Here is a 22,840-nt window from a genome sequence, read left to right on the forward strand (position 1 = left end):
AATTTTAGGTGAAATTATAAAACAGAAATTAATTCAGATAAATAAAAATAATATCCCCTCCAAAAAAGACCTTACCATGTTTACAGATAATAGTGCAAATTAAATACTTACAAAATTACAATAGCCTCAAAATTGTATCTCATCTATTACTCAATTCTAATATCTTCTCCTAGTTTTATAATTATTTGAGTGGCTGAAATGTATAAATTCTATTAACATCAAAGGCCTTCCAGCACACTAACATAATACTGAAACCATTATGATTTCTTAATCATTGTTTTAAACATCTTTGCATCTTCACGTTTACGAAAATTTAAGAAAAATATGATAATATAATAATCCATTAAATAAAAAATACAGTAAGCTAAATTAGTTTTTTAAGAAACAAATTAATGTACTCAAGAGCATTTTTCTTCTTCACTAAGAGAGGAAAGTGAAACAAAATCAGCAATTTACTCCATGACAGAAAGTTTACTGTACTTCTAAATTTTTCACTATCTCCAAAAATACACTTCTCATTGTTTTAGAATACACACACATTTTATATCTATGGGTTAGCATAGTTATTTTTCTTCTTGAGAAGACATTACAAAATGAAACACTAAAATGAACAAAACTTCACAGGCAAAATTTGGAAATCTGGAATCATCTTGCCTGGGTCATAATTCAAAGACAGTGATAAATGCTTAGTCAGTGGGGGGGAAAAAAAATCAGTAGAAATATAATATGAAAAGTCTTTAAAATCCAGACACCAAATATAAAAACAGACAGATTTATGTGAAAGCTGGAAAAGATATTTAAAGAAATGAGGTATGATGGATTCAGAGCGCTACAATATATCCCAATGTATTTAGTTAATAACTTATACTTCAAAGTTGCAAAATCAGCAAATCATAAACTATTTGCTGCTGTGTTCACATGACCTTTCTGGTCAGATGTTTAATAGTCACTGGTAAATACATTTAAAATAAGCACTGAGATAACTGCATGATCATATGGTGAGCATACCTGCTGCTTAAGAAGGCAAATTATAAGTAAAAATGTAAGCAAACAATTTTGTATTAATAATAAATACAGCTTCAAGCATTTAACATTATCAATATTTTAAAAATTTAAACAATAAATGCAACTATTTTATACAGAACTGTACCATTTATTATACACACAAGTTTATCAGTTCCCTTTGTTTACAAAGGCTGGTTATAGATAATATGGAATGTTACAGTACCATCTTGCATAAAATTTTAGTACAATTTTATACTTGAAAAAGGGTGCAAAAACACCAGCCTAATAAATCTGACTGAAATATCTTTTCTTTCTTTTTAAAAAGTACATCATCGTTAACACATACACCACAAACTGTACATAAGCTCACTTTTAAATCACCAGTTGAAGATAAAGTAGCAGGTATGATGTAGTATTAACTCTCCATCAGCTTAACTTACTAAAGGCTTCCACTGCTACTCATTCAGGAGCCTTTGTTGACATGTAAGCTTGTAAAATGAATTATTGAACTCAGGTAAGTATAATTTAAAGGAGGCCAACACCAGCTGCCAAGAATTATTTGTAGTAAGAAATGTCCTTCTCATAGAAGACTCACTGAGGATCAAACATTCTTGAGATAGCTTTCTTCTTTAAAATTATTGTAGCTGGTCAAGATTCTCCATTTTGAACTTTGGATGCTGGTGGTTGCATGAAATCCTTAAAAGGAACTAGTGCCTCTTTAAGTGCAGAGCAGACTTCTGCAGATGAGCAGGTGATGCATTCTACTAAAGTTGGGTATAAAGCAATCACTTGTGCCCAGGTATTTCCATCAACTGTAATTAAAAAGTATAAAATCTCAAAAATGTGTGGGTTTAAATAGCAGAGATTATGCAATTAACATAAACAATCCTCTAAATACAAGGCCAAGAAAAATATCCCCAAATATGGAGATTCCACAAGCCTGTACCCTTTTTTTTTTTTTTTTAAATCTTTGGAAGATTTCCCACAATATTTAATAAGATATAAGGGAAAAACATATGGTCAGTGTGCAGAGCCATCAATACCAAGAAATTCGATAAAGTCCATTTTAAATGATAATTTAAATTTGTGAAGGCCTTGGAAGCTGACAAAGTAACCTGGAATTCAAACTTTTGTCATTTTCAGTATAAGTGCCAGACAATGTAGTATATATTTCAAGAACAATTAGAAAACAACTCAATTTCTTATGCAGTTGTATGCTAAAAATATAAATATTTAAATAATTTTCCCAGTAACATCCTTGATATTCATTTTAGTTTCAAGTGACCACACAGATCCATTCTTCTCTTATACTGCTTCCTAATTTGTAACGTATATCACTACATTTAAACTTCAGTGGGGAGTGACATGTCTGTGTTCCTCACCACTATCACCGACAACTAGTATAGTTGAATGCTATTTGGTGAATGGGCAAAAGTGTTATATCCCAATTAGTTTATAATTTCCTTATATTCTGAGATCACGTATTACATTTCTATTTTCCTAGAAGTACTGTGCATATTGCTGAGAGTACAATATGGAATAAAACCAGCTGACAAATTTTTGTTAGACTGTATATGTATATGACACTTTGCGGAGTAAAATTCAGATCTAGGAGGCAGTACAGTAAAAACGAAAGAATACTGTATTATACCTAAGTAACTTTAATTCTATTTTTCACTCCAATTTCTCTTTATCTCAACTTCTGTTGGAGAATAAAGGAATAAGTTTCTCAAACTAGTGTTCTTCAAGATACTTCTTATAAAAAAAATAATATTCAAGTAAATTTGGCACATGTTATATATATTATCTTCCTTTTTGGGGAGTCATAATTCACACGAATTTATTAAAAACCTGGAGTAAAAGAAGAGGTTTAACTTTATCTAATTCAAGGCTTCCAAAATTAATTTGGTTATAGAACTTTTTTATATTCAATATCTACTGACATCACTCATCATCATTAATATTCATTGCTTAGTACTAATCTTGGGAAATGTTGACCTGTTCATGTAATCCCTACTTCACCCAAACAGGGGCTTCCTCAGAGTGGGAGTGGGGCTGATGGGTAATGGTGAGGGAGGGAATGTAAGGCCAGAGCTGTTTTTAATCTGTATATATTAGGAATCCGTATCAGATTTCATTTGTAAAAAGAACTGTGCTGCTTGACAGAAAACAGTTTAAAAACCACCAGTCTAAGAAGTTCTAAACCGTCTGCTCCAGTTGTCTGTGAAACTTTCCACTAATCATTTGACAAAAGACTGCACAGAGAGCATTCTAGAAAAATGGCAGAGTAGGAAGTAATAGGAATTTGTCTACCCACCTAGACAACAATTGCATTGGCAGAATCTGCAACTATTTTGGAACTCTGGAGTCTACTGAAGGCCTGCAACTTCCTGAGGTAGATTTGGACAGTATATCGTGATTGATTTTGGTCAATTTCAGGTCTTAGCACAGTAGCAGCTACCCATCCCTCACTCCTAGCCATGTGGTTGGGAGATGTGCACGTGTTCCTGGAGCAGCTAGCACACAGCTTACAGAAGGCCATGGTGGGCAAAAAGGACCCCATCCTTCAAATTTCAGGGATCTGTGCTCTGATAGATGCTTCTGATCACAGAGGTGCAGATAAAGAGGCTTCAACAACAACAAAAAAACAAATCCCTCAATTAAAAAATCTGCAAAGCGTTTGAATACACATTTCTCCAAAGGAGATATACAAATGGCCAATTATGCACATGAAAAGATGCTCAACATCGCTAATCATGAGGGAAATGCAAATCAAAACAACAATATGACCCGCCTCCTACTCATTAAAATGGCCACTATCAACAAAAACAAAAAGGAAAAACAAAAAAACCCCAAGTATTCATGAAGATGTGGAGAAATTAGAATCTTACTCACTCATGGTGGGAATGTAAAATGATACAGCCACAGTAGAAAATAATATAGTGGTTCCTCAAAAAATAAAAAAAATAGAGGGGCGCCTGGGTGGCTCAGATCGTTAAGCACCTGCCTTCAGCTCAGGTCATGATCTTCAGGTCCTGGGATCGAGCCCCATGTTGGGCTCCCAGTTCAGCAGGCAGTATGCTTCCCCCTCTCCCTCTGCCTCTCCCCGTTTTTGCTCTCTCTGTCTCTGTCTCTCTCTCAAATGAATAAATAAAATCTTTAAAAATAAAAAAAAATTAATTTAAAAATTAAAAAAATAAATAAAATTACCATATGATTCAGCAATTCTACTTCTGGGTATATTCTCAAAAGAATTGAAAGCAGGGTCTTGAAGAGATTTCTGTACACACATGTTCATTGCAGCATTATTCACAATAGCTAAAATGTGGAATCAAACCAAGTGTCTACCAATGGATGAATGGATAAGGAAAACATGAGATACACACACACACACACACACACACACAGGAATATTACTCAGTCTTAAAAAGGAAATTCTCCAACATGCTATGATATGAATGAACCATGATGGCATTATACTAAGTGAAAAAAGCCAGCACAAAAGACAAATACTGTATGCTTCAACTTATATGAGATACTCAGAGTAGTCAAAATCATAATGATAGAAAGTAGAATGGTGGTTGCCAGGAGCTGGGAGAAGTGGGGAATAGGAGTTATCGTTTAATAAGTGTAGAGTTCCAGTTACAAGATGAGAAGAGTTACGGAGATGGATGGTGCTGATGGCAGTACACTATTATGAATGTATTGAATACCACTGAACTGCACACTTAAAAATGGCTGATTATAAATGTTTATGTGTATTTTACTATCAAAAAAAAGGGGGTTGCACAGATTGAAACCTACCTAGATTGCCCCAGATGGAGAGTCAACTGACAAAATTAATTCTTGGTTTATTACAGGAAAATACAAAAATACACTGTTTAAGATCACATCTTAAACTCAGGGGAAGTTACTCAAATTTCTTAAATTAAAATATTGCTTTAAAAACCCACTATATATCTTGGTGGGCACCTTGGACTACCTATCAAAAAGGAATGAAAAAGCCGTATGCAATTATATGGAAGAATCTCTCTATTATATGAAGTGGAAAAAAACAGAGTATTCAGAACAGTAGATACAATGCGGGTCTATTAAGTATATTCATTTATGTTTAAAATTGGGGGCATACTGGAGTATATATTTTGTATTTACATAATAAACGTATGGAACGATCTACAAACTAATAAAAATGGTTGCCTATGGTGAGTTAAGAACTAGACAGATCTAAAATAGGGTAAAGATGATCTTTAAACTTTTCCCCTGTAGTATGTCTTTTTATGTTTTTGAATATTTGAACCATGGATATGGTTACTACCTATCAAATTTTGAAGTAAAGATCAAATAAAACAATAAAAACAAAATTCCACCAAATTAAAAATAAGTCCAACAAATGTCTTCTCTCCCTCTAGAAAGCCCTAAAACAAATGACAAATGTCCTAAACAAATGTTGGGTATACATTGGTTCCAAACCTTATACCTATCCTCCTGAATTAATTTTGGACTGGCTATGAGCAATCCAACATATTTCCACTGGAAAGGCCTGGCTTTTTCTAAGTTACCTCCTTTTTTTCCTGTTTCTTAATGAAGCTTATCATAGGTTTCTAATATGTTACAATATCATCATCATCATTTATGGTTACATTTAATTCAAATTTTAACTTCATATGTCCAGAGCCAGAATTCAAACTCTCTTAGACAATTTTTAACAATAAGTTAAATCATCTATTATTACCGCACTTCCCTATTCATGGCCCACTGGCTTTGTAAAAAAAAAAAAAAAAAGAAAGAAAGAAGAAAAGAAAAGAAAAGAAAAGGAAAGGAAAGAAAGGGTAAAAAAAGGTTACTGACAAATTCTGCTTAAATTCTTGACAGCTGTCTTAATCTCCTACAAAATAATGCAAGCACTATGCATCGAAATACACTGGTTATATTTAATACATCTATAGCAATAACATGGGAATTGGAGAACTTCCTGTTTAAGTCTTAAATACATTTTTAAGAATCCAATTCTATCCTATGATCTAATAAAGATTTTACTGGTCACTAGGAAGTTAATGCATGGTTTCCCTCTCTGAAAATCAACCAGAACATTTTTTAAGAGAACTCAAATTTGAACTTGATGGGGTGAAGTCAGAATATTGCTCCCACAATTTTCTTACAAATTCTACCCCCTCCTTTGGATTGAATAAATATAAATCTATTGCTCCTTAAGGTTTAGTATAATACTCACCCTTTCTAGGCCAAAGGTAAATTTTGAAAACAGAAAAATATGTATTTACTTTTATTATATAATAACTGCCAGGAACAAATATCCTAGGGCTCATTTATAAGGCATTTATTAGGAACCTCCTTCTTGGGTATTAAAAGTAATGCTGCTTAAAGTGCCAGTCGGCTAAGGTGCTTGGGCCAGAATATAAATCAACACACTCCTTCTTTAACAAAGGCTTGTTGTATAAAAAATGTCAACTGAACCACTGTGTTCAGTGACACAATTAACTCATATTCTGGTGCCAGCTCTTTAGCCTGTCCTCGAACAAACCACTTTGCATTGCAATGCCGAGGATTCAAAATAGAGCAAAACATGGCCCCAAAAGCCTCTCAAGAAGTTTACAAGTTAAAGGAACTGAGCCATGTATGTGTGTAACTGTAACACATATGGAGTGCTTTAAGACAAAGGTATATATAAAACAGCTATGAGTTCAATAAAAAGAGAAATCACTCACCATTAAGGATTAAAAAAAGGCTTAAAAGTGGAGTGCTATTTGAACTAGGTAGATGCAGGCAGGAGAATGAAATAAGCAAAAGGTTGGGAATACTTGGGTAGACTGAGAATTTTAGTTTGGTGGGAAAATAGGAAAAATGATGTCTAGTGGAAATAAACCATAAATCTAATGTGGTCTGACAACAGTACTCTTTGCATTTGGTAGGTAATGGTAAATGAAAATTTTTTGTTCTACAAAGATGGGAAAATGAATGATCAAAGCTGCACTTTTGGAAAAATCATTTCTGGCAATAACAAAAAATGGACAGAAGAGGAATGAGTTACAGAAAGGGGAAACAAATGAGGTAAAGCTATAAAATGATTCAAAGTTGTACAGTTTATACTTACACTGTAATTCAGTACACACGTAGGATGGAAGCCTACACCTACCCAAAATCTCAGTAATGTTCTACATTAAAAATATATGAACTATGAATTATCCATGCAACATCCTGAATTCAGACCAACTTAAAAAAAAAAAAAAAAAGCCAAACTGTTATTTAACATAAAGAAGCTAAAACATTACAAATTAATTTTACTTAATTGACATCCTAATGGACTTGATTCTTTGCTGTCATAAGGACTGGAAAAAAGAAAGTCTAATAGCTATTATGTTCCTAAAATTTAGTTAACTTAATAATAATAATAGAGAAGTACATCAGAAATAGAACATAAATGCTATGAGTTTAGAATAACTGAGTTTCTAAGCACTTACCATTCTCAGGCTGAGTTTTCTTAAGTGAATCAATGAGAGTACTGACTGCTTTTAAAACAAATATGATTTCTGTTACTTGTTGCCTAAAAAAGAGATTGGAAATTATTTCCAACAGGATTTTAAGATATGCCTTGTGTGTTTTTTACTAGGTTTATCCAAGTAGATGTACTTTGGAAAAATACTGGACACAATACAATGCAAAGTTAATGTTAGTTTTAAATTCTTAAAAAGAAAAATTATTTTATTAATATGTACTTCAGTGTACAAATAAGATTTAGAGTTATTCTTATCATAAGTTATCAATTTCAAACAGGGGGCATCTATTCAGGCAAATCCAAATTTATTTGTAAGATATTTAACATAACTATTTAAATTTAAGACATTTTATACATGCTTTTAAAGCTTCTCTACAAAAGTGGGGGTTTTTTTTCCTTTTTAACTAGTTAGTGCTAAAAAGGATTTACCAAAATTTAAATGGAAATAAAGACTACTACTACCTCCTGGCATATATTTTATCATGCTGTTAGAAGGACATTTAAAGTTACAATAGTACAGGGATGCCTGGATGGCACAGTTGGTTAAGCGTCCAACACTTGGTTTCGGCCTCATTGTGATCTCAGGGTTATGATTTCAGGGTCATGAAGTCATGATCCAACACTTGGTTTTGGCCTCACTGTGATCTCAGGGTTATGATTTCAGGGTCATGAGGTCATGATCTCAGGGTCATGAGGTCAAGCTCATGTTGGCCTTTGAGCTCAGCGCAGAGTCTGCTTGACTCTCTCTCTCCCTCTCCCCCCCACCCTTGTACTCTCTCTCTCTCAAATAAATAATCTTTTAAAAAAAATTTACAATAGTGCTGGGGTGGGGAAAAAAAATTACAATAGAACTTATTTAACTTTCTAATACAACAAAAGAAACATGCTCAAAATTAATCCTAAGGCAGTACTATTTGGAGACGTTAGCAATGAAGAATGAACTTGGGAGTAAAGGATCAACAAGAGTAGCTTGATTCCGTTCTTTCTCCCTACATAGTCTCCTCAGTCCTGATACGAATCTGTGTTTTCATTCTACAAAAAAAAGATTTTTCTTTTTTTTCTTTTTTTTTAAGATTTTATTTCTTTATTTGACAGAGAGACAGACAGCGAGAGCAGGAACACAAGCAGGGGGAGTGGGAGAGGGAGAAGCAGGCTTCCTGCAGAGCTGGGAGCCCGATGCGGAGCTTGGTCCCAGGACCCTGGGATCATGACCTGAGCCGAAGGCAGCCGCTTAACCAACTGAGCCACCCAGGGGCCCCCAAAAAAGATTTTTCTAATATTATGACAGAGTATATTTCAAGTCTCCCTTTTTAAGCATAGAAGAATGTTATTGTGTTGCGATGTAGTTTAGAAAATAATGTAATGATACTGAGTCAAACACAGGATGATACAATATATAACACTTTATAGGACAACTATAAATAAGACTCAATTTAAAAGCAATAAACACTAAAAACATAAACAAGGAAAAACTGCTTTCTGAAATCAAATAATGTTATAATCTAATAAATAAAAATATTCAAAGCAAAACAACTTTATTACTGCTTTTCCGAGTATACTTCAGAGATAATTTTGATAAATCAATTTTCAATTATGCCCATAACCAAATTACCAACACCTGTCTTTGCAACTTTCGCATATAAATCTGAATAGGAGGAGGTATAATTTATGTTTTAGAAATTCAAAATACAGTCGGACCCCAAAAGTAGAAATATAAATGACTAATAAGCATTGATAATTAAAAAAAATAACAACAGCAAACTACTATGTAACTATTTTTCATTCATCAAATTTTAAAAGATAAAATAAATCATAATGCAAATTGGTAGAAATCTCTGGTAGGGAATTTGTAATACATATCAAAAGCTTTTAAAATGTCTTTATATTCTGACAAGTCAATTCTCACTCCAAAATTTTATTATGTAAATAAGAATGTACACAAAGATTTAGGGCTGGTGATTTACCTCTCCAATACTACCTTATATGAGATGGAACCCATAATGATTTTCGTAACTCTTTCCTGACTTTGACAACTTTGTCTTCCAACATTATTTTGTTTCATTTGTTTTGCCTTAAACTCTAATTCCCACATTAAAAAATAGATTGGTGACATAACCCTAATTTATGATTGCATTTTTTGATGAATTCTGATTTCTACCCCAACTTTGATTAGTCTTAGCTTAGCAGAAAGGCCTAGAGTCCATTCTACGACACAGCTTGACTAAATGGTAAACAAATTAGTTCAGGAACAAGGGCTTCATTAAGCAAATCAGATGAAAAGAAGATCTAAGACATGGCTAGCTGACTTATAGAGAAATCTAAAAATAACTGTAAAACAACCTAGGAAGTTCCTAGAGTATGATTCATCTACTATTGTCTCTCTAGAGAGATTCATACTCATGTGCTCATACGGATCCACAAGTCCTTATCCAGAAATCCTTAAGACGATATCTTTTAGAATTCAAAATTTTCTTTTAAATCCAAAAAGGAAATTTGGTACATATATATTACTTACCCTCCATAAGGAGTCTGAAAGAGCACCCCATAATAAAATACACTAATATATCTGCAGCAAAACTTATGAATATTTACACTGTATAAAATGAATAAAATTATAAACAGCTTCAGGTTACGTTCAAATCACTTATAAAAACAACTTGATGCTTAGAGCTTTTTTATTATTAGTAACTATGATAACATATTTCCTTTATCTATAAAATAAAATTTATACCTTGGAAGAGGGCATTTACCACTTAATCTTTCATCCTCTATATAACGATGAAGCACATCTTGAGATCTCTTTAAAAGCACTGAGAGTGCCATTCGTGAGATGTAGCCTTCTTGAGGTGTTGTGACTTTGTTACTGAAGGAAAACTGGAGCAATGTTTCAAAACACATTTTAGAAAATTCCTCTCTCAAACGAATATCAATCTCTGCTTCTGTAAAATTAAAAATTTTTAATGGTTAACAAAAGGTTAAATTAATAACCTTAATGATAACGACTCTTAGCCAACTAGAAATGGAAGGAAATTCAACTGATGAAAGGCATCTATGAAAAACTTACAGCTAACAGCATATATATAGCAATTTTCCCCCTTGCAAGATCAAAAACAAGGCAAGACTGTCCACTGTCATCACTTCTACATAATATTTCTCTTATCTTTGTCTTTTTATACCCTTTGACAGCACTATAAAATACTTCTCAATAGTTTTCCACAAGGTCATACTTGGCGATACTCTTTCTTCCTTCTTCCTCCCTCCCTTTCTTCCTTCTTCTTGGCAACATCTTTCCCAGAGCCAGATCTCTGCTCTAGTGTGGACTAGCTGCTCTCCAGACCTGCTGTCCAGCTATATCCTCGAACTAGTCTTTGCCACACCCTCAGAATTGTTTTTATTCTCTCTTGTTTTCTACCCCACTTCCTAGATCCATGCCTTCTGTTTCTTTGGTTTACTCCTTTGTTTTCATGGAGCACATTCTGAAGTACCTGAGAAAGACTGACTAGGAAGTAAAATTTTTCAGAACTTGCACTTCCGAAAATGTCATTACTTTTCTGTGGTACTCAAAGAGTAGTACCTAGCAGCATCAGCATCACCAGAGAACTCGTTAGAAATGCAAATTCTCATATCCCACCCCGGACCTATTGAATCAGAAGCTCAGAGAATACAGCCCAGCAATAGCTTGGCCTTGCAGCTGATTATAATGCATGCTGACACTTGAGAATTACCATCTATGCTTATACTCTGACAACGATGGGCCTACGTATGAAACTCCATGTTAAAAACCCTTTCCAATTATAACTCTGAAACCACTGCATCAATGTCTGATCCAATGCTGCTACTGAGAAGTCCAGTATCATCTTGACAAAATTCTTTTGTGTTGGCCTTTTTTCTCTTCTTTCTGAAATCTTGTAAAATCTTCTCTTTAGCCCAAGTACTCTGAAATTTCATGACAACATGAAATCTGTGGATCTTCTTGTGGATCTTTTTTCTTCACTCTTCCGGTTACTGAGTGACCATTTTTAATCTGGAGACTGATTTCTTTGGTTTATGTCTTTGATAATTTCCTTTTAGCTTTGCCCTATATTTTCTCTTTCTGGAAGACCCATTGTCAGATGTTAGACCTCTTCGATTCATTTTCTTACTTTCTTGTCATAGTGCTCACTTTTTTGTCTTTCTCTGCTTTTGGGTTATTTCCTTATATTTTCTTGCAACCCTTCACTGGACTTGTTATTTCAGTGATCACATTTTTAGTTTCTATGAACTCTTTCTTGTAATGATTGCTCCTTAATAGCATTTTCTGTTTCATGGATGTAAAATCTTTTAACTCTTTGAAGATCCTAATTATAATTGTGCTTTTGGGGACAGAATGTTTCTGTGGCCCTGAATTTACCTTTCCTCTGAGTTTCTTTTACTCCCTCTTCATTTGTTTTGGTTTTTCTCTTTTGTGTTGGAAGATTTTCTCTGAAAGCTTTGGCTATCAGGTCATACTTAAGAGTGGTGGACCAAAAATGATGACTGGAACCTAAGTCTTTATAGGTTGGTCCAGTTTAGCACGGACCAACTCTATATATACGTTTAAAAAAGCCCTCCAAGTTCAAACTGAGAAGTTTGTGTCCTATAGCAAAGGAGGTCCATGTACCTTCCTTATCTTGGTATATTTAGTACTATAAATGGCAAAAGGTATCATCAGAAACTGCTTGAAAAAGTATACATGGCAATTCAGTAGTTCTTATTTAGCTTAAAATATTTACATCTGATTATAAATATTGTTCATAAATTCCTTTTCATAAAAATGTATCCAGAAATTTTTATATACTCTTAATAATAAAAAGTTGACTGTATTAACATAAGTAGCTTTTAATTTTTTTTTCTGAGATTTTTATTTCGTTATATCTGCACTTTATCAGATCACTTTTATCACTTTATCACTGGGCTGAGAAAAGAACTACTGCAGTTTGTGAAGTAAGCAATATGAGAGACATCTAGTGGCCAAACTGTACACATTTAAATGCTTTTTAAAGTGTTTAGCACAGTTCCACAGAAGTTAGTCATGGCTCTGGTAAATTCTGGGGATTAAGGATATGCATGGCACAAATTTATACTTTTTTAATCATCTCAGAGAAAAATCATGTTATGATACCACAATTATATTTAACAATTGAGCACAGGTTTAGAAAAAGAGAAATAACAGCAAAGCAATTTAAGTACTATCTCCCAATAAAGTAGCATGATAAAATGAAAAGGAGCATGGAGTTCTTTTTAAGGATGAATTTGGCTTCCAGCGTTTAGATTATGGATAATTTTTCCAACCTTTCTCAACCCATTTCCCCTCTGCAATATGGTGGAAACTATCCTCATAGAAATACTGTGAGGAAAGAGGTAACATTCTAACAGAATACCTTGCACATGGTTAAGAATTTACTAAATTTAGTTCCATTAACAAATGTTAAGGCATCTATTTGTTTTAACTGACTAACTGTAATTTATAATTCTGAGTGACTGATACTAATATCTTCATTTCACAGATGATAAAACGGAGACTCAAAGAAGTTAGCCAACTGCTAGGTGGCAGAATATACACTCATTACTTCCCAATAATCCATGACTTCACAAAACTGTTAAGTTGTGTCAGCCAACAGTGACTTAGGCAGATTTCCTAAGTGCTCTGCAATTTAATTCATAACACATAATTCACAGAATATTCACATTTTCCCCTCATAAAACTTAATGTTCTATTACATTCTTAAAATTTACCCTACTATTCTCCAGTTTACATTTTACCACAATCACAGGACTAAACATTTCTACAATCAGCTTCTTCCAAAGTACTTCAATACTTACTAACATTTTTAATAAATCATTAAAATAACATACCTGTAAATGAAGATGACTGAGAATGTATTGAGCCCTTATTAAGCATAGTCATTATCTGACCGACAAATTCCTTAGGAATAAAATTGGCATAAGGTAGTATCTCAGTGCTGATAAGCTGAACTACCTAAAACAAAAGAGGCAAACTCAAATGCATTTTTTTTCTTGAAGAAGACCAATCAAATGACAATTTCTACAGTAAAATCTAAATTTTATTTTAAAAGAAAATTGATTAAAGAATCTTCCTTAATTAAGTACATAAATATTTTAATGTTAACATACAGGATGAGTGGGTGAGTAGCCTACTTCCTTCATCTGTCTTAGTAATAATAACAATAAATTTATTTTATTTTTTTATAGTCAATTACAAAACAGTCAATCCTATAAACTGTTTACTATGCAGCCATTTTAATATATGTTGATCTCACATGAAATGTATCCATGTTAGAATAAAATATCCGAAACAGAATTAAGAATAAAAGTTAAATCACCTTTTTAGAACTATAAACAAGCCAAAAGAGAAAGTAAAGTTATATTCATTTTTGCTAAATAGCTCATTTCTAACATATAATGTGTTATTTTGCCCTTTGAAGAAAAAGAAGAAAAACACTAATGGACAAAAGGCAATATTTTATATGTACATGATGCATATACTTTTCATGTACACTTCAAAGTAGTTTACTTATTTACTTAAAAGATCTTTTATCCCACTTAAAGGAAAATCATCAAAACACCTTCCCCAACAAAAAACCCATAACCAAAAAACGACTTCTTTAAACTCCATTTACAATAAAAAAAATATATTCTTTAAAAAACACTCATTATGTGCCTCCAGAGTTCTGGAGGCTCTATCTACTTCTGGTTAAAAACGGAAATCTAGGGGTGCCTGGCTGGCTCAGTCGGAAGACTGTGTGACACTTGATCTCAGGGTCATGAGTTCAAGCCCCATGTTGGGCACAGAGCCTACTTAAAAAAAATTCTAAACAACTTATAATTTTGAACCACAACACCTGGTTTGCCAAACTATAGAGCAAACTCTCAAATACATGCTCAATAACCAATAGATTTTACTGAATCAACTGCTTTCTTAAATTATTAAATGGACACAACTGAGTATTTAGACTAAAAGCTAACAAAATAAGGAAATCATGTCAGTGCTTTCAAAACTAACCTTTAATCTTTGTGAGGGTTTTACTGCTTTTAGGTTCAATCTTAAACCTATCACTTTACTTCTTCTCTTAGCAATTTTATAGTTTCAACATTTCTACTATTTGGTTTGCACAAATGGTTATGGGAAAATGTTTTAAATAGCTTCCTCACCTCAACATCAATACTTTCATTTCTTTGAAATTCTTGAATAGAGAGATTATCTGGAGGTATGCTAAAAAAATAAACAAAACACTTGATTTTTAAAAGGTAAAATGTTCCCTGAAAATAAACAGTATTCAAATGACAAAAAGTATTTTCTCAACCAGGTTAAACATTACCATTAATTTAAAAGGACAGTTATTTTTAATTAAAGTTATCAGTGTGACTAAACTAATTACAAACATGAACTTCTAGCTACAAAAATGCTTGGTCCAATCCTGAACGAAATAAAATCTGTGAAACTAAACTCCTTTCAGTACTAATGAATGAAAAAACAATAAAAAGTGAGGATATTACTATCATCTGCAGTAACAACAAAAATTACCATTGTGATGATACCTGAATTCACTTATATTGCCAGTGACTTAAGAGTGTCTTGGTCATCTGCTGAACTATTCATTCAGAGATTGCCCATTAATCACTGACCATAATAATCAATTACTATAATAATTTATAATAAACACAATATATTAAAGATCTTTACAATAAAAAAGAGAACATCTAAAAAAAAAAAAGCAGAAAATTGTTCCAGCAAGATCAGTGGAAATCAACATTCTGAGAACCAAGGTGAATTCTAAACCATGTGACTCTTAATAAGAATGAACAGTAAAATGGTATTAAATTTATGAAACAGTGAAATATTAACTACTTATAAACAGCTGACAATCAGATGTTAATGATTATTACAATAATAATAACAGCTAAAATTACAGAGCCAGCCAATGTACTAAGCTTTATTTGTATTACCTCCTATGATTGCACAGTAACCACATGTAGTATTTTTCCTCATGTAATTGACAGAAGAGGAAACTGAGACTTCAAATGCTAGTAATATGACCAAGAATGTACTGTAAGCAAATGGCAAGGTCAGAATTTGATCCTAAACTTCTCCGATATTTGAGCTTAAATCCTTCTCTTTCATGTTGTAAATGTAAAAATAGTGTTATCATATTTAGGATTAGAGTTATAGTGTACACTTTTATATCTAAGGCTATTTTTGCTTTATTTGGTATTATTTGGTCAAATACACACACACACACACACATACGCGCGCGCGCGCACTCCAGTATGGGTACCAGATCTTTTTTGTTTGACTTAGATATTTCCATCGAACAAATATTTATTGAGTACCAAATACTCTGTATCAGGCACTATACAAGATCCAGCTGTGAATAAGATGGACCCAGTCCCTGTCGCATGAAACTTGCATTCTGGTGTGCAAGTCCTAGACTAACTCTATAATCTGGTAGTAGTAAACTACAGGAAAAAAATTTAAAGACGTACCCAAATTTGCACCAATGGTGAGAATTTCATAACCACTACTACGAAAGTAGCTTCACAAATCCTATCTGTATCTGTATGTTTAATTCTAATTTATAATCAAGTAATGTAAGTGTTCATTGATACAAAAAAATTATGATGGTGGACGTAACTAAGGATGGGCTGACTACCAATTTAAAAAAAGCATTATTAGGAACAGACACTAATAATATTAATGTTAATGGAATCATATATCAGAAACACTTAAATGGATTTTTAAAATATTTTATAATGAGGAAAGAAGGTAGCACACAAAGTGAGAAACTGAAAAGTTCATTACTCCTAATCCCAGTGATCAATAAAATTGGGAAATTATTCGATCATGCATAGGTTAAGTATTCTGATCTCAAAACCCAAACTAATTGTTATTTAACTTAGAGTTAGTATCCTTACTAAACACTTCGAGCATATCAAAAAACACTGATGATTAACACAGATTACCTATAAATTATAAGTAGAGACTGTCAATATTGCAGGTAGAAATGGGCCATATAAGATCCTTAAATTCTCTAAGATTGAGGTTTGTAAGTTAGTGATTTTTTTTTAAAGATTTTATTTATTTATTTGAGAGAGAGATTGAGATAGAGAGAGCATGAGAGGGGGGAGGGTCAGAGGGAGAAGCAGACTCCCCGCTGAGCAGGGAGCCCGATACGGGACTCGATCCCGGGACTCCAGGATCATGACCTGAGCCGAAGGCAGTCACTTAACCAACTGAGCCACCCAGGCGCCCCAGTTAGTGATTTTTTTTAAAATTATTTTTACGAATCTTTATTTGAAATAAAAGAGCCTTCAAACTGATAAAGTGTTATTTGTATTTTTTGTCAGTTCTCTCTGCATGGTACATTAAAAAAATGTACTGAGATACAATTTCATATACCATAAAATTCACCTTTTTAAAGTGTATAATTCAGTGCTTTTTAGTATATTCACAAAGTTGTGCCACTTCTAATTCTAGAATATTTTCATCACTCCTGAATGACATTCTGTACTTTTTGCAGTCACTCCTCATTGTCTCCTCCTCCCACCTGTGGCCATTAATCTACTTTCTGTCTCTATGCATTTGCCTATTCTGGATATACTATATAAATGAGATCATACGATATATGGCCTTTCGTGTCTGGTTTCTTTCACTTAGCATAACATCTTCAAGATTCATCTATATTGTTGCATGCATGCATCAGTATTTTATCCCTTTTTATGGCTGAATATTCCATTCTATGGATATACCACATTTAATTTATCCACTCAACAGCTGATAAACATTTGGCTTGTTTTCATTTTTAGCTATTATGAAAAATACTGCTATGAACATTACTGAATAAGTTTTTGTGTGAATATGTTTCACCTGATTTCTTTTAGGTACTACTTAGTGATTTTAAACTTAAAGTCCACTGACCATTAACTGTATGAATTCTCACACTAGCCCAAGTGTATTCTACAGGATAAAAACCATGTTTCAATACTCTAAGGATGATTGAATGAATTCCTAATAAACCTCAAGTGTCTACCAGATCACAGTGCTTATGTTTTTCATCTTTAATCATGTTTTTTCTTTTTCTCATTTAAAGTATTTACTTATCATAGTCCTCAATAATGTCCAAAGCCTTTGTTTTCTTCTAGCTAATTTTGGTTTTATTTGTATTACTTTGTTATTATACTGCCTTGCCAAAACAGCTTACAGACCAAAAAAAAAGCTAAGAAATATCAGAGAAAGTCATGGTTATTCACAAAGTCTTAGAGTATATATTAAGTTAAAGGATTTATAAATGTTCCAACATAAAATATACCCAAATATTTAAAAACCTAAGTCTTGTTACTCCAAGCGACATTCTGAAACACCACCTTACTGTTCAAATACTAGTGATGGACTTCAGTTATAGAACAAGTATATATGTGACATAAAATAAAAATTTGTGATTTCCAAAATAATCAAGTATTTGGAAAACAAAAAACAAAGCCTTCTCATGAAACTAAAAATATGCATCGTTTTTAAGTTCTCTTCATGAGCACTGCATTTTTAACTTCAACTAACTAACGAAAGCTTTCAATTTGAGGCTTAAAATATTTTTGGACTGGCTTTATCCATCTTAGCTGTTTTCACATTGATGAAAAATTTAAGTCAAGATGTATAAACTAGTAGACCTTCACAACTAATCAATTCATTTCATCTTATAATTAAGAGAAAACGATGCCTACTGAAGGGAAACAACCAGTTCAAGGTCAACAGAAAGGAGGTGGCAGAGTCCAAAGTAGGTCATGGGTCTCCTGACCCTCAATATAGGATAGCAGAAGGCTTAAATCTGTAACTAGAATAATCACAACTTAGAATGCTAATTCTGTGTTACTGACAGCAGAATTTAGTACCTTTATTATTTTCTACCCATTATAAGCAATCCCAAATTTAGAAGTAAATTTCTACTCCCAGTTATTTAGAGGTTGGGTCTTTAAAATTCTGGTTTAAAATATGGCTGTTTCATGGGAAAGGATATGGACAATATCACTTTCTCTTAAGGAAAAGAAGTAACAATAATGAGGATAATAAAAGTGGTAGCAAGCATTTTTTTTTTTTTAATTTATTTGAGACAGAGAGAACGAGAGAGAGAGAGCACATGAGAGCGGGGAGGGTCAGAGGGAGAAGCAGACTCCCTGCCGAGCAGGGAGCCCGATGCGGGACTCGATCCAGGGACTCCAGGATCATGACCTGAGCCGAAGGCAGTCGCCCCAGCAACTGAGCCACCCAGGCGCCCAAGTAGCAAGCATTTTAAAAGCACTCATGTGCCAAGTACTACTCTAAGCAGTCACTTATTTTAAGTGACTTAATCCTTGGGTGCCTGGGTAGCCAAGTCAGTTAAGCGTCCAATTCTTGATTTCGGCTCAGGTCATGATCTCAGGGTTGTGAGATAGAGCCCCTCGTTGGGCTTCACACTGGGCGTGGAGCCTGCTTAAGATTCTCTCTCTCTCCCTCTGCCCTTCCAAACCTACTCTCTCTCAAAAAATAAAAATAAGTGACATAATACTCCAACAGTCACTTACTTTAAGTGACTTAATCCTCATAATAACCCTATGAGTTAGGTAGCATTATCATTCCTACTTAACAGATGAAAATACCTCAGTTACAAAGTAACTGTTGGGATTTGAATCCAGGTGGCCCAGCTCCTGAGTCAGTGCACTATAATAGCTGCTTCTTAAGCAATATGATTTTTCAACATACCAAATACACTCAAACCTTTAATGTAAATGGGGCCATAGTCGGCCAAAAGACTGCAATGAGATTATAGTACAGCTGCATTAATACAAAATGACATAAGATGTACAGTATCTATTATTAAGACTTTGATTTCATTTTCTACCTCCTGCAAACACAGAAAAATTATTTCATTAAACTGAATTTAATAAAATAAGAATATTCAACAAGAAACTTGAGAATAAGTAAGATGGTGGAAAGACTCAGCCACAGTAAAAGAAATTCTTTTTTTTTAAGATTTTATTTATTTATTTGAGAGCGAGAGAGAGACAGAGCACACAAGCAGGTAAAGGGCAGAGGGAGAAGGAGACTCCCCGCTGAGCAGGGAGCCCGATGAGGGGCTCGATACTGGGACTCCAGGATCATGACCTAAGCCAAAAGCAGACGCTTTAACTGACTGAGCCACCCAGGTGCCCCAGGAAAAGAAATTCTTAAAGAAGTTTTACTCATTGGCAAAAAACCTAATCTAAAAGCTTGTATTAATAAAGCAACATGCATATACAGATAACTGGGAAAGAAAGAGAAAAGTGTAAATTTCTAAACCTATTTGATTCATACAAATTATCATAGTGATTTCAGGCAACGGAGTCCACAGAGGAACTCATATTTTCAGGGTTAAATATAAAAACATAATTTGTTTGAATATGCTCTGTGAGTCCCTATAATTTTTCTGCAAATACAAAGAGTACACTTGCATTGGTATCTGTAAGATTTCTAGAGATGAGAAATACAAAAGGAACTAAAACAAAATCTGACCATTTGTGGAAACAGAAATTAGGATGTCATTACTTTCAATTTTGAAATACCAGATATGCTTTCACCAGCAAAATTTAAGTTAACCCACAGAAGATTCCTCCTTCAAAAAATGTAGTGTGTGTTCCAATTATCCTACTCTCACTCAGTGAGGGGTCAAAAGAAGATCCATAAACATAAGCCCTCAGGTGGATATCACATAGTGAAAATTCCACTCTTCTTTGCCAAACCTAACATCTTAAAGAGCTAATCATTATCACCACTAATCTTATTTATTCCAGTAAAATACTGATTTTCAGAAATTATTTTCTTCTTGCAATGTCAAATGGGCAGCAGATTTAAAAAACAGATCTTCTTAGCTTCATTGAGTTAAAACCTTAATTATGAGGCGCCTGGGTGGCTCAGTTTGTTAAGCGACTGCCTTCGGCTCAGGTCATGATCCTGGAGCCCCAGGATCGAGTCCCGCATCGGGCTCCCTGCTCAGCGGGGAGTCTGCTTCTCCCTCTGACCCTCCCCTCTCTCATGTGCTCTCTCTCTCTCTATCTCAATCTCTCTCTCAAATAAATAAATAAAATCTTAAAAAAAAACAACAACCTTAATTATGATGCATCCATATAGTCTTACAGATACATCCATACAGTCTTAAAACCAAAAACACTGTGAAAAGCAAAAATCTCCATTTGCTCACAGGTAATGTAACTAGTGGATAAATGTTTAATCAATCAGTTGTGCTTTGTATACGATGGAGCAATCTTAATAATTACTTTGTTAATGAATAATGAGAAATACTGTTTTTAGATCAATGGCAGGCATTATATATATATTTTTTTATTATGTTAATCCCCATACATTACATCATTAGTTTTAGATGAAGTGTTCCATGATTCATTGTTTGTGCATAACACCCAGTGCTCCATGCAGAATGTGCCCTCCTCAATACCCACCACCAGGCTAACCCATCCTCCCACGCCCCCTCCCATCTAGAACCCTCAGTTTGTTTTTCAGAGTCCATCGTCTCTCATGGTTCGTCTACCCCTCCGATTTCCCCCACTTCATTCTTCCTCTCCCGCTACCTTCTTCTTCTTTTTTTTTTTTTTCTTAACATATATTGCATTATTTGTTTCAGAGGTATAGATCTGAGATTCAACAGTCTTGCACAATTCACAGCGCTTACCAGAGCACATACCCTCCCCGGCATTATATATTTTTGAGAGATTATCTTACAACTGTAAAATTGAATGAGCTGACCTTTTAGTAAAGAGAAAGTCTTCAAAAGTGTTGGCTAGTTCTGGCCACATACTGTCAAATTTTCCAGAAGAAGCATGCTGCCGGGCAACAGGTAGCCCAATAGAAAGAACTTTGAGGAGAGAAGATACTGCTAATTTCCATGTGCTTTCAGAAGGGCAGGAATATTTCAAACTGAGAGGAACCCTAAGTGTCTGTGAAAATAAAGACAGTTTAAGATATGTATTAATTAAAATATATACATACAACTTTAATTACTTAAAAAAACTAAAGCAGAAAAAAATAATAGCATAGGTATTTTCACTTTAAAAAGGATGTTATTTTCTAGAAAGATCAATTTTCAGACACAGTCCTCAAATCTACTGCCTAGAAAGATACTCTGTCTCCATTTTACAAACAATGACCTTGAACAAGTAACAACTTTCTGAACTTCAGTTTCTCATCATAAAACATAGGGATGTTACCTGAAAACTTAAGATAGGAGTAGTAAACTTACAATTTTGCAGCTTCTCTCAAATTGCTGTTATGGAATTAGAACATTTTGCCATAGTTTTCCTAGCAGAAAATAATTTGGGGTTCTCCCTTCTAACAGAGATCAATACCTTGTTTTCATGATTGGTTAGGTAAACATAACCTAAAGAATCAATACTTTGAAGTCTTATATTTTATCTCTAAAATTCTTTGAATTTTATATTCTACTCCAACATTTTAATGTATTTTTTTTCCATTTCCAAGTTATTTCAGTAAAACTGATGATAAAAAAGATAGCTTATTCTTTAACCCTTGTGGATACAGGAGTAAAGCATCTGAGCTATGTATAGTGACTACGATGTTGAGACTTATTTTTAACTGGTCAACTTTTGCGGTAGGTTGCTATAAACCATTAAAGAACTAATTTCGTGATTCAGAATAAACTCCTACAGTCACACTTCTATCCAGCAACTAGAAGACCAGACTGACCAAACTACCACAGTGAGTTGTCTCAGAGCACTATCAATAGATTGTTTGCATGACAGTGAAAATCCTGCTTTTATATAAAAATTCCAGTTAGAAAAAGATAAAGGGTAGAAGAGATACATTTTCATATTTCAAGGTTACGGAGGGAATATAAAACTTAATTTCATCATCCTCCACACAATTATTACTGACTACTCACATAGTGAACCATTACATGTTAGCATGAACTGAGCCTCCACTAAGAGATAATCAGCCTAGCCAAATCTATCCTTTTCCTCTCCCCATGTGCTTTGGGGGAAACTGACTCCACTTTCAGTTGGGAATTAGGGTAAGGAGATGATTAGCTTATTAAGTCAATTAATACACTCCATTTTTCTGGCCATAATTACTGGTTCAAGACTGGCCATAGGATTAAAGCTGGTCCACTTAAGGTTAATTTTAGGAACCAAGAAGAATAGTGTGATAAGAAGTACATGCACATACACACACCTCCTATGGACATCAAGCCCTTTATTAGTCTATAACTATGAGGAGAAACATAGTTGGGATGCAGTCAATCCTTGGAA

General features: G+C 33.8%; 1 protein-coding gene across 3 annotated transcripts in view; it reads right to left on the reverse strand.

Moving 5' to 3' along the window:
• Positions 1-504: 504 nt before the first annotated feature.
• The window catches only part of MON2 (MON2 homolog, regulator of endosome-to-Golgi trafficking), a 105,556-nt gene continuing 83,220 nt past the window's right edge, over positions 505-22,840 (reverse strand). For all 3 annotated transcript variants that reach the window (XM_021678690.2, XM_044915378.1, XM_044915377.1), the window contains 6 exons: positions 21,321-21,511; positions 14,708-14,768; positions 13,391-13,514; positions 10,248-10,455; positions 7,482-7,564; positions 505-1,817 (listed from right to left, as the gene is read on the reverse strand). In XM_021678690.2, the coding sequence (XP_021534365.1) occupies positions 1,654-1,817; positions 7,482-7,564; positions 10,248-10,455; positions 13,391-13,514; positions 14,708-14,768; positions 21,321-21,511 (831 nt within the window). In that variant the 3' untranslated portion in view covers positions 505-1,653. The remainder of the gene's footprint in view (positions 1,818-7,481; positions 7,565-10,247; positions 10,456-13,390; positions 13,515-14,707; positions 14,769-21,320; positions 21,512-22,840) is intronic.

This window comes from Neomonachus schauinslandi, chromosome 5 (assembly GCF_002201575.2).
Source record: "Neomonachus schauinslandi chromosome 5, ASM220157v2, whole genome shotgun sequence".
Classification (NCBI taxonomy): Eukaryota; Metazoa; Chordata; class Mammalia; order Carnivora; family Phocidae; genus Neomonachus; species Neomonachus schauinslandi.